The sequence below is a fragment of the Poecilia reticulata genome, linkage group LG8, assembly GCF_000633615.1.
Source record: "Poecilia reticulata strain Guanapo linkage group LG8, Guppy_female_1.0+MT, whole genome shotgun sequence".
In the NCBI taxonomy this organism is placed as follows: Eukaryota; Metazoa; Chordata; class Actinopteri; order Cyprinodontiformes; family Poeciliidae; genus Poecilia; species Poecilia reticulata.
Genome location: NC_024338.1, coordinates 5,370,872 through 5,382,372, shown reverse-complemented (window position 1 = coordinate 5,382,372; position 11,501 = coordinate 5,370,872). Strand labels below are relative to the sequence as shown.

The following is an 11,501-nucleotide window of genomic DNA, read 5'->3' as shown; positions in this document are numbered from 1 at the left end:
CATTTCACTAGCAGAGCAGATTTATCCTAAAGGACAGGTTTATAATAGATAGGTTTATAGTTTATGCATTTAAAGCCGACAGCGGACCAATCACACCACTGGCGCCTCTGCGCTTTGCCTCACGCGCTGCCGCTGATTTTACCTCAGCAGAATCGCGCGCAGCTCCTTTCACTCAAACTGGACACAGGCGGACCTGTATGGATATTTACATCAACTTACTATGAGGAATTATGATCCTTTGGAGAACTCTAGGTAAGAGTTTAAAACCTGTCGCGTTAGCTCTGGTTGCGCAGCTCAATGTGAACCGCAGGAATAACTTGTAGCGAATTCAGAGGTGCGCGTTGTGGAGTGATGAGAATGATTTATCTTTGTGAACAAACAATTATATGGGGCGTTTACATCTCAACACACAGCCCAGCTTGTGGCTCTGTGTCTGTCTTCCCTGTAAAGTTTATGTCTGTGGTCCCGGTTRGCCAGAGCGTTTGTGGATACCGAGCAGCTCTAACCTCATCATGCAGGTTCAGCCCGGTGAGGAGCTWTCGTGCTCTCCTTGGAGTCACACATCCCGCTGATTTTATATTATTTTATTATTATTTTTAGCATTATTTTTCCGGTTACACGATGCATCAAACCATATCAAATGCGTTGTCTACTTGGAGTTAATGCGCGCGGCCGCACGGAGATCTGACMAACTGTCCTATAAACTCGACCAACCAAAATAGTTTCTGTGACGATTAAAAACTCAACAGACACTAAATGGAAGAGCTACTAAAGCCACATTAACAGCATTGAATTAAATCTCCCGTTTGTTGCGCATCTCTGTGCAGTGCAGCAGATTACAGGGCCGGTCCAAGGCTGAATGAGGCCTGGAGAAGATTTTGACTTAGGGGNTGGAAGAGCTACTAAAGCCACATTAACAGCATTGAATTAAATCTCCCGTTTGTTGCGCATCTCTGTGCAGTGCAGCAGATTACAGGGCCGGTCCAAGGCTGAATGAGGCCTGGAGAAGATTTTGACTTAGGGGCCCCTTTTGTTCCTAAAAATATCAGCACCTCTAACAGCTTCTGTGTTAGATTTAGTAAAATATGGGAGAAGGGAGTTGTTTAAATGGCCAGCCTAAAAAGCAATAAGTTATAATTGCAGTTTACTAAATTGTATTTGTAAATTCTAAGATTAAACTCACAGCATCAGATTGTTGCTATGGTAACAAAACAATCTAACTATGAATATTGTTATTTGAAGTTTTACAAAGTAAACTTGCCAGCTCCTTAAAATCTTGTATTTAAATATTAAACAATTTAAAATCTTTGAATTTATGCCTAAACAATTGAATAAAATTTAACAGCATTGATAATCTCAATAAACAAATGTTACATTTATGTATCTGTGGTCTGTTTTAAAGTATTAGCGTTTATGTCCCTTGAAGCCCTGATGGAGCCCCTGACTTAATTTGGATTAAACAGAAGTGCAAATTTGTTGTTTATAGACTAGTTGTGGGTTTAAATAGCATTTCACTGGAGATCTTTTCCCGTAWCATATAATTACACAGTAATACTTTAATATTTCCTGTCAATTTAATATCTTTTAATACAAACACACGGTGGACCGCCTCGACGCCCCAACCACCGGGCTTAGCAAGTTTTCTGGGGGAAACACTGAAAGTGTAACAGAAAACTCCATGTTAAGTCGTCCCCAGCATAATGTGGGCCGGCAGCGTGACGGACCTGCTTCCCCTCTCTGTCTGAGGATGAAACGGGAATCCCCCTCATCACTCTCTGTGACGCCGCAACAAGGAAGGGCTCGCTGTTGTCAGCCTCTAAAGATAGAAGTGGCATGCAACGCAGCGCAGCCTGTAAAGTCCCCCGACTGACAGCAGCAACAGCTGCAGGCCGACAATGTGGAAAGAAAAACGCAGCAGCGCGACAATACCTTCAATAACGAGGTCAGAAAGCTGTTGGRCTGAACGAGCGGCAGCGGCTGCTGTACGCAGCGTGGCGTTAAGCGGTGAGGTACCTACCGAGTGTTGAGGAGGCGTCCAGGCCCTGACTGACTCCACTGGAGCTGCAAGACACCAACACACATTAGATTTTAGAGGAAGAGTTGAGCTTAATGGCAGAAAGAGTATTCTAACTTTGTTATCCCTTACAAGACAAAGTGGGATTTTCTTTTTAAAGAGCAATTAAAATGCTTGATTTTTTCTTTGTGCAACTTAGTTGATTTTTTTTTATTGCGTAGTGCTTTGTGATTTTATGTCTGAAAGCGCTTTAAAAACTTTATTAAACTAAATTCAGAAAGAGGAGAATTCAACATTTAATACAAATAATTCAGCAAATTCAAATGTTTTAAAAAGAAACAGATATGCTTTTTTTGTATGAACAAAAACACATAAAATGGTTATGGTTAAAACACAGATGAGAAGCTTGTTAAAAAAATATTATAAGCTCAGATTCAGTTCAACAGATTTTAAAAAAACAACAACTTTTGACTAGAGACAAAACGAGACTAAAGAAAATATTTAACTAAAGCAGGCTGCAGTTACCGTCTGAATGTGGATGGTAAAAAGTCAACTTTGATTTGCTTAAAATAAAACTGTTCCTGTATATTCATTCCCTCTTAGATTCTTTACATACACAACACTGGTTCACCTCTTTTTTAAAGAGATGGAGAACAAATAAAAGTTTCTTCAGCAGAAAACTACTGATATAAACCAGTTTGTTCCAGAGACTTTTCAAACCAATTTATCAGATGAGTTGAACTCCTGCAGCCTTTTAATATCAAACATGAGTGGAACGGTAACGTGGTAGGACTCAATATCGTTCTCAGAACGTCATGGAAATTGAATTAGTTCTTTTAATAATGAAATGAAATGTGAAATGGTTCCCATTTCTCTTCCACGTCAGCTGTACCTGGCTGGCTGCTGCGGTTCTGTGGCTGCCGTGTTGGGCTCCGGTTTGGCCTCCTCTGAGGAAATGGGGACAGCTGCAGGGGTCGGGGCCGGAGCCGGGGCAGGGGCCGGCGCGGGGTTTGTAGCCGGGGCGGGGGTGGAGGTGGAGCCAGAGTCTTGTACAGGCGGCTTGGGGGCTTCTGAGACTGGCGGTGAGGCTGGAGCTGCAGGTTTAGCCTTTCATGAATTCAAAAACAGTCAAAAGAGAAAAATATTAGAAAACTAAATTRAAACAAAAAGAAAATATACTAACWCACGAGAGCGATCAGTTCTGGTAACAAAATCAAAACTTTTGTCACAATTTTCCATGTTTGTTTGCAGATTCTACCTTTATTGTGTTTGAATTGTAGTTTTACCTCTAGGTTCCCTAAATAAACAAACTTATTTCTACAACATTTATACTGTGAACACAATTATCAACCAGGTGATGTTTTAACCATGTCATCATAAGGAACATTTTCTAAGTCCAACAGGGACAAACGTCATTGATTCAAGGTGACCTATTAAACTATTGTGCAAAATTCATATTTTGCCTTTTTTTTTGCTTTCCATTTAGTATTTCTGTTGATTCTAAAAACAGCCCAAGCTTTTAAAAACAAACAGCTGTTTTTTGGAAACAAATTGGTGCTACATGGTATCTGAAAATGAGCCATTCAAAAAAAAAAAAAAATACTCCTAATTGCCGAGTCACCTAGTGAAGCTGCTGCACAACGGCTGCTGCAAAAGACAAGTGTTTTGTTGTTGACTTGCCATCCAGAAACCAATTGCTGCCTCGCTGTTGGTTGTGCGGGAGGCTCCGCTTCTGCTTTTCAAAGATGTCCGCTTTTATAATGTGTTTGCATCCATTTTCACGTGAGTGTAAACGCTGATCTGTGGGCAGGGGGGCGTGGCCAGCAGCAACTTATTTGGATATAAAGTGACAAGATGCCCTAAAACAGCTCATTCTGAAAGGAGATCAGAATAGGCAGAACAAAGACTAAATTATCATTAATTTTGTGCAAAAAATGTCATGAACTTGTTTTGTATAGCCTATACTAACTGGTATAATGACTCAACTTAAGCACAAAATCTGTGTAATGAAGCAGGGTTTGGTCTAAATAGGTCATCATATATCAATGTGTGTATAATTATTAGAAAGGCTCTTTTTTTAGGCAAAATGGGCCAGAAAAATTGAGATAAAGCTGAGTCTAAAAAGTCAAAAGTAAAAAAAAAAAAAAAAAAGTCTCTCAGAGGGATGCAGCAGTGGACGCTAAAAGTGTTGGAGTGTGATCACAGAAGCGTTAAATGTTTTGTTTCAAACAAACGCAGGAAAGAAAAAACACAAATTAATTGTCATGGATTTGAGAAGAATCAATGTGAAGCTACCAGGAAGCCATTATGTTTGAGTTCAGTCATATTCCATAAACTTGTGCCCTGGAGAAGAACAGCATATTCAGAGACATGGGCACTGTGGGGAGGGCAGAAACCATTCTGCTGTCTGGTGACAACATTTTGGATCAACCAAGAGCACTGGCAGCTGATTAATAAAAATATGAACATAAATCTCATTGTGGAAAAACTACTGCATTAAAAAAAAAAAAAAATCCACAAAAGTTTCAAAAGCCATTTCTCAATTACCCATTATCATCAAAATCCGGAGAATAATTAGCGCTATAGTTCATAATCTCAGATTATACAGGAACGCTGTGCTAAAGCAGCCTTTTAGTCCAGAAAATCCATGTTCATTTCTAACCATCATAAGTAGCATGAAATGAACCATCAGCCTTGAATTAATCCCTAATCTCACCTTGGACACCATCACTACAACAAAATTCTTCTCGTCAATCTTGTAGTCTTTAATAGGCGTGTCATCTTGCAAGATTTTCCCGGCATAAATCAGCTTCTGTCCAGAAACGGGGAAGTTGTCCTTTCCCCGTTCAGCCTCGATCTTCTCCTTCAAGGCCTTCACCTGATGGAAGAGAGCGGACGTGACGCATGACCGTAGAGACACAGATCCAAAATCTTCTGTTAACTCTGAACATCTGACCTGCAGTTCATTCTGTCACGTTTCAAACACTTTCATGGAGTTTTATTCTGGTTATGTGTGAGTAGAAGAAAACAGATACTGCAGGGAAAAAAATATTTTATGCATTTGTAAGACACCTGTTCAATCAATACCTTCTCAATTGTAATTTAGGTCTGGACTTTGACTGGGCCGTTCCAACATAAATATGCCGTCGTGCTGGAAAGTCAACCTCGGCCCTCATCTCATCTCAAATCCAGACTGTCATGTATCTGGCCCCATCACATGTGTCTTTGCTTCAGCACACGAGCCAAATAATTAGGACATTAGTTGTAAGCAATTCAGTAACTTATCTAAAAGTTGCAGAGCAAAGGCTCATGAGGATTGGCACTAAAGTGGTAAGTTGTTAGGTTTTGTAAAAATATTTTTCTGAGGCTCTAATGGCCTTTATTTTTCAGTATTCAGCCAGGAAATAACTGGCTGAGTTGTACGCCTAGTAGCCAACATGTGGCGCCCGCTCTACCTCTGCACCCTGTCCCAACCGGGCATTGTTAGTTTGAGCCACACAATGTTTTTCATGAAGTCCAAAGAGACTAGTAACCTGGTCAATRAAACTGAGCTTTGGATCTCTGCTGCTCCTCCAGAGTTACCATGAGCTACTTGGATAAACGTTTTCCTCAACTAGTGTGTTAGTTGAGGTTTACAGACATAGCTTGGCAGATTTGCAGTTGTGTCATACCATTTCTATTTTTGGATGATGGATTGAACCGCAAATTATGAGTTGTTCAAAGCTGAACATATTGTTTTATGCTCTATCTGTGCTAATGTACTCCATGTTCTGCATGATGGCGTTTGTTCACYAACAAACTAGCAAGGTTTCACAGAACAGCTGGCTTTATGCTGAGATTAAAATAAATTATTCTGAACACAAAGTWTGACATAGATGTATCAGAATAAATACAAATATAAAAACCTTCCACTAATTTGCTTATGAAAAAATTGAAAACTATAAAAAAATTAATTTTCCTCCCACTTTACAGTTATGCACTAATTTGCCTTGGGCTATGATATAWAATTGAATAAAATTACACTCACTGGATTATAATGTGGAAAAAGTAGAAAAGCATTTGATTACAAGGCATTCTGCTTAGTGCCAAAGTTCTTCAAACGAGAGCAACTGAAAAGCTAGCTAAAGRCTCATTCAAAACAGCCCAACTACATTTCTGAAATGACTGAGTAGTGACTGACTTTTTTTCCTACCCCCAATAAAAACTTTAGTTTTGAGTCCCAGCTTAGCATTTCTATAAAGTTCGAATACAGGAATAACTCTCAGWAATATCACAGTAAAGAAGCCGACTGGTCGTTTAGCATTTGACTCACATGATACACCCCACATTCGAGAGCATGCTGAGCCAGCTTCCCACTGTGCTAGCTGTACAGCTAATCATAATTGGCAGAGTCATAAGCATTAGCATTAGCGTCCCCCTAGTTCATGTTGTAAGTATTTGGTATTCAGGGTAAAAAACTACRTCAAGTCGTGGTACAAAATGAGCAACAACCACCTCATACCCAGGCGACAAACTTAAAATGTAAAATAACTCATTAATGGCTGCGTCGGAGGGACTTTGTCGGTATGCTGTCAAGCTAACGGTAGCAACATTAGCCTGCTAAAGTTAGCCCGTAATGCATTTGAGGTGTCGCGTTGTTTCGGAATTTAAGGAGGGCTGCCAAATGTGCGGTAAATACGCCCCACTTTTGCCGAAATTACGCGAATATACAAACCACTCAAAACTGCATGGTCCACCGCAAACTAAAACACAAGTAATACAGCTAGCAATGTTAGTTGCGCTAGTTAGCAAATAGCCTCTCACCGTTTGTTCGGGGTCTATCTCAATCTGAATAGTCTGCTGCTGCAGTGTTTTCAGCGTGATCTGCATGGTAGCGACGGCTGACGTCCTGTCAGATTTCCTTCCGATGGAGAAACAGATGCTTCGCTAAGCAGTTAGTTTGTTTTAAAAGTTGGCGTTTCGGGTAAGATGGGAGCTAACCGACAAATGTGTGTATCCATGAGCACTCAGCAAATCGCCATCTTTGGTGACAAGTTGGTGGAGCAGTGAGAGAGGCAGAGCTGGTAGCCACGAGATCTCGTTGCAGAACGACGCGATTACGAATCGGGACTGTGAAGGCAGCGCTACAGTAATGAAACGATATGGAGAGTTGGAGAAGACACAACACGTGTAGAACAAAACTTYATGTATTTATTTATTRTCCTTTATGTCATTTTAATTTTAAGTTTTAATGTGGTTTATCTTTTCTGGCTGTTGTTTTTAAAACTTTTGTGAATCATTTTTTTTACATATATAATATAATTTGAATGTATTCATTTTAGACAGCTTTCTGTATCTTGATAGGAACATAGTGTATGAAAGCATAAATCTGGGGAGGGATACCAAAACGATTCACCCTAACCCTAATGGAGACCAGAATAGCTCTCTGGTCTCCATCATTTGGAAATGAAAGAAGTTGGAAACCAACGGAACTATCCACTGATGGTGATTAAAGAAGGTCTTTGGTCAGAGAGGTGACAAGGAATCCAATAGTCACTAAAGCTGTTTCAGTCTTTCTTCGTGCACATAAAAACAAAAACACCCAAAAGGTCAGTCAATGCTAATGTTTTTCTCCAATMATAGCATAGTGACCGTCCAGATGGAAGCCACTTCTTCCTAAAAGCCACCTTAGAGCACATAAGACCAGGAGAAACAAAATCAGCTGGCCTGATAAAACCACATTAGAAATGTGTGGCCTGAACTCCAAGCCTCAGTGCACAAACACTGATCTCGGTCATGCAGCACTTATTCGTATACATATGCAGACACATATCAATATTCTGATTGGACAAACTTTTACTGCGAAAACTGTTTTCTTSGACGCATGTAAATACATAAGAAATAACGGCCCTTAAAGTTARTTCCTCTTCTGGGTATGTCTGTTCCTGGTCCATTCAGTCGACTTTAAAGGAGGAMAAACTGCTCCAGAAAGTAACATTCTCATCCAGAGAGCGATATCTACATGTTATGAAACTCTCTCTACAGATAAAAAGAAATGCTCCTCCTAATAAGCAAAATACAGGCTGTATAATAATGAAGTAATGAATTTATTGTACAGATAATTTTACAAAAGTGCAAAAATTGTGACTTGAAGGAAAAACAGAAATTGTGACTTGAAGGAAAATGAGATGTGGAAATGTTTATGGACATATTTGCATCCCACATTCTGGACTGAAATGCTTAATGAATGCACTGGGAAAAGCAGCTTAAGCTGAATATGAAAGTCTTGGTTTTCATCTTTGAGTATTATTCCTGTTCTTCTTAAGTTTCTTTTTCAGACACTTTTTATACATGGTAAAAGTAAATAACGATTTATTTTCATGTTTTCAATATCCACCCATTCCTCTGTTTGAACCTCTCTCGTAAATTTCTCAAAGTTTTCTTAAAGAGATATTWAGAAAATTCAAAAGCTCAAGAAACCTTAGTAACCTTTCAGACAGGAGGAGCTCTTGATAAAGTTGAATCTTTAATCAACTAAACATAATCTGGCTTTTCATTTTCCGCAGAATTTCCATCTGAAGGAAATGTTTCTGCTCTTTGCAGGAAAAATCTCACAATTTCTTGTAATAATAGCAGATTTATCAGGAATCCAGTTGTTTTATTGAAGAAAGCCAATGAGACAGAACCAYAGGCAATTTTTCTGCTCTAAATCTAAGGAATTTAGAAGAAAACGGCATCACTTAGTTGATGTCATTTAATGTCAGATTAAAGAAGAAACACAARCAGTTTGTGTTTCTTCATTCTAGGGACATCAAGTTGAGGTTGGAGGTGATTCTTACAGTAGGAAACCAGACAGAATAAACAGGACTTGATGGCTTTCAGTTTTCTTCCTGTGCAGAAATCACAGGCCACATCTTCAGGTCCAGCATAGCAGTGGTCAGCAGCAGAAGCTTGGAGTCCAGTCTTCTTCAGCTGCTCCACTAAAGCTGCTAGCATGGTCTTCTTCTTTAGCGGGAAGTGTTATAAAATACTTTTGATTCATCTGCAACAGTATTCAACCTTCTTGTCTCTGAGAGCAACCAGTTGCCCTGAGAAGTTGCCTGATGATTGCTATTGACTGAACAGAGTCCATCTCTGTGCAATCTAAGCTCAGAACAAATCCAGCTGCTCTGCGATGCCTCAGAAATTCAGAGATTATCGAGGAGCAAACAGCATCATAAAGTCCAAGGAACACAGCAGATGGGTCAGAGAGAAAGACCTGGAGAAGAATAAAGCAGAGAAATATTAAAAATACAACATCTCACTTTTCAATCCATCATCTGGAAATGGAAAGAGTATGGAACAACATTAAGCCGACCAAGAAAAGGCCTAGTCAAACTTCAGCTAAACTTCCAGGCTGAACAAGGAGAGCTCTGATCAGAGATGCAGCCAATAGGCTCATGGTGAATCTTTAGTGAGACAAAATATGGAAAAAGTTCAAGAGGTATGAATTTTTTTAAGCCTCTGTAACAGGATGTCAGGGAGAGTAGAATATGACATTTAATTTTTTCTCAGTCATGAAATCCAGCTTGTCTGCAGATGTTTGTCTGAGTCAGCAATTTGTTTGTTTATTTGGAGCTTTGGAACATTGTGACTGAGCTGCCACCAGAGGGCGATAGAGGACCTAAGAAGACTGAAAGGCAGATTAGGGGGAGGAAAAAAAACAATAGTAGTAACAAGAATTAATAGAAATTCATGATACATTTGGAATAGTAATTTTCTTAATCAAAACATCTTACAATTTTTTAAAATGATTATTATAAAATATAAGTTAAAATAACTCTGAGATCTTGTTTGCTGTGCTCATCTTGAATTCATCAAGCTGCTTTGCTCCTCTAGTTAGCATAGCGATCATGAACTGGACCTTTTTAAGTCCAGAGAAAGACTGAAGGAACTGTCCAGCAGCTTTGACTTCTTTCTTGCTGCTCTTAAWCCATTTCATGGAGCTCTGGCTGGATGTGTGGATCTCTGTCCTGCTGGAAGCTGAAACTCCATCAAAGCATCAAGRCTTTTCAAAACTATGAGAGGTTTAGATGATTGTTGGTGAAGAAAAGCATCCCCACAGCATGTTGCTGCCACTACCATGTTTCACAGTGAGTGATGTGTGGAGGTGAATGTGTCTGTTTTCTGCTACACTTAATGATCTCCAGGTGTAAAAAAGGTTTTGATGTGATCCAAGTCAATGTAAAGAATCACTTTTTCAAAATTGTTGTCCTGACAACTGATTCCGGTTCCTGGAGCAGAACCAGGAACAGAACCTGATCTTAAAGCTAAATGTAAWCCACTTTAACTCAGGTCAGATTGTTGCTCCTGTAAACATCAGGTTGAATCTGATCTTCTGCAGCATCTGAAGGAAATGTTTCTACACTTTAGACCAAAAACTCACAGTTTGTGGTAAAAATTAAGAGAAAGTGTTTCAAGTTTTTCAGTAATCAAGTTGTTTTATTGAAGAAAGCCAAACAAACAATAAACATTTATTTTTCTAACCTAAATCTAAAGAATAGAGAATAAAAACAGCATCAACTTAAAGGTCAATTTARTTTCATTTTCCCCTTTGAATTTCAATAAAATGCCATACACTTCATACAGTAGCTGTGTCCACAGGGAATAGCCACCGGATCCTTCAGTAGATCCAGACAGATGGAACAGGAGAAAGTTTCTCTGTCCAGCTGATTCTGCTCTCGGTCACAGTGACTGTGTGAGATTCACTTCCTGAAAACAGAAACTGGGTTGAGCTTTGACCTGTGAGTCACATGTCAGAGCAGAGAGGCAGCAGCCAATCAGCTTTCACCTTCAGCAGACGTTGGATCCACTCAGATTCAAGGTGTGTTTGAGCAGAAAAAAGAGAGAGAAATATGAGACTTAGAGAGAAAGACTGGAAGATGATGAACTGAATGAATGGAGGAATAAGAGAGTCTGGTTGTTCTGTTTTACTTTGTAATGGAGCAGCAACAGTAAGTAATGAAGAAGCAACAATGTTAGTGGATACATTTTCTAAAATATATAAATAATATGATTGCACAATGGAGGCAATAATACAAGATAGTGTCATTTTTCAGAATTTGAGTTCAAACCTGTTTTGAGGAAAGTTAAAATGTCAGCTCCAGGAAATTATAAAATCAATTACATAATGATAAGTGAACTCAGTGAAAATCCAAAGTGAATCTTATTGGACTTGTTTAACAATGTATGGGAATGTAAAACATTACCTTAAATTGATGAAGTGGTTATAGAGCCCAAACTTTGAAAACTTATAAACATTCATATTTCAATCTGTTTTGTCATCAACRTGCAGGTGTTTGAACAATATTCACRAGACAGGGCAAATCAGACATAATATGCTCTTAGCATAACATATGACGTCATGCTAGTTTGTCATATAAACGCCCAATAAATTCTGCTGAAATTGGTGGCTGTTGTCTTACAATAGATAAAATAGTTAAACATTTCAAAAATAGTATACTGTATT

General features: G+C 39.0%; 1 protein-coding gene across 1 annotated transcript in view; it reads right to left on the bottom strand.

Moving 5' to 3' along the window:
• The window catches only part of LOC103468512 (UV excision repair protein RAD23 homolog A), a gene marked incomplete at its 3' end in the record, with an annotated part of 13,144 nt that extends 6,042 nt beyond the window's left edge, over nucleotides 1-7,102 (bottom strand). The window contains exons 1-5 of the mRNA XM_017306098.1: nucleotides 6,818-7,102; nucleotides 4,731-4,892; nucleotides 2,907-3,121; nucleotides 2,018-2,061; nucleotides 1,725-1,882 (exon numbers count right to left, since the gene is read on the bottom strand). Of these exons, the coding sequence (XP_017161587.1) occupies nucleotides 1,725-1,882; nucleotides 2,018-2,061; nucleotides 2,907-3,121; nucleotides 4,731-4,892; nucleotides 6,818-6,883 (645 nt within the window). The remainder of the gene's footprint in view (nucleotides 1-1,724; nucleotides 1,883-2,017; nucleotides 2,062-2,906; nucleotides 3,122-4,730; nucleotides 4,893-6,817) is intronic.
• Nucleotides 7,103-11,501: the final 4,399 nt, after the last annotated feature.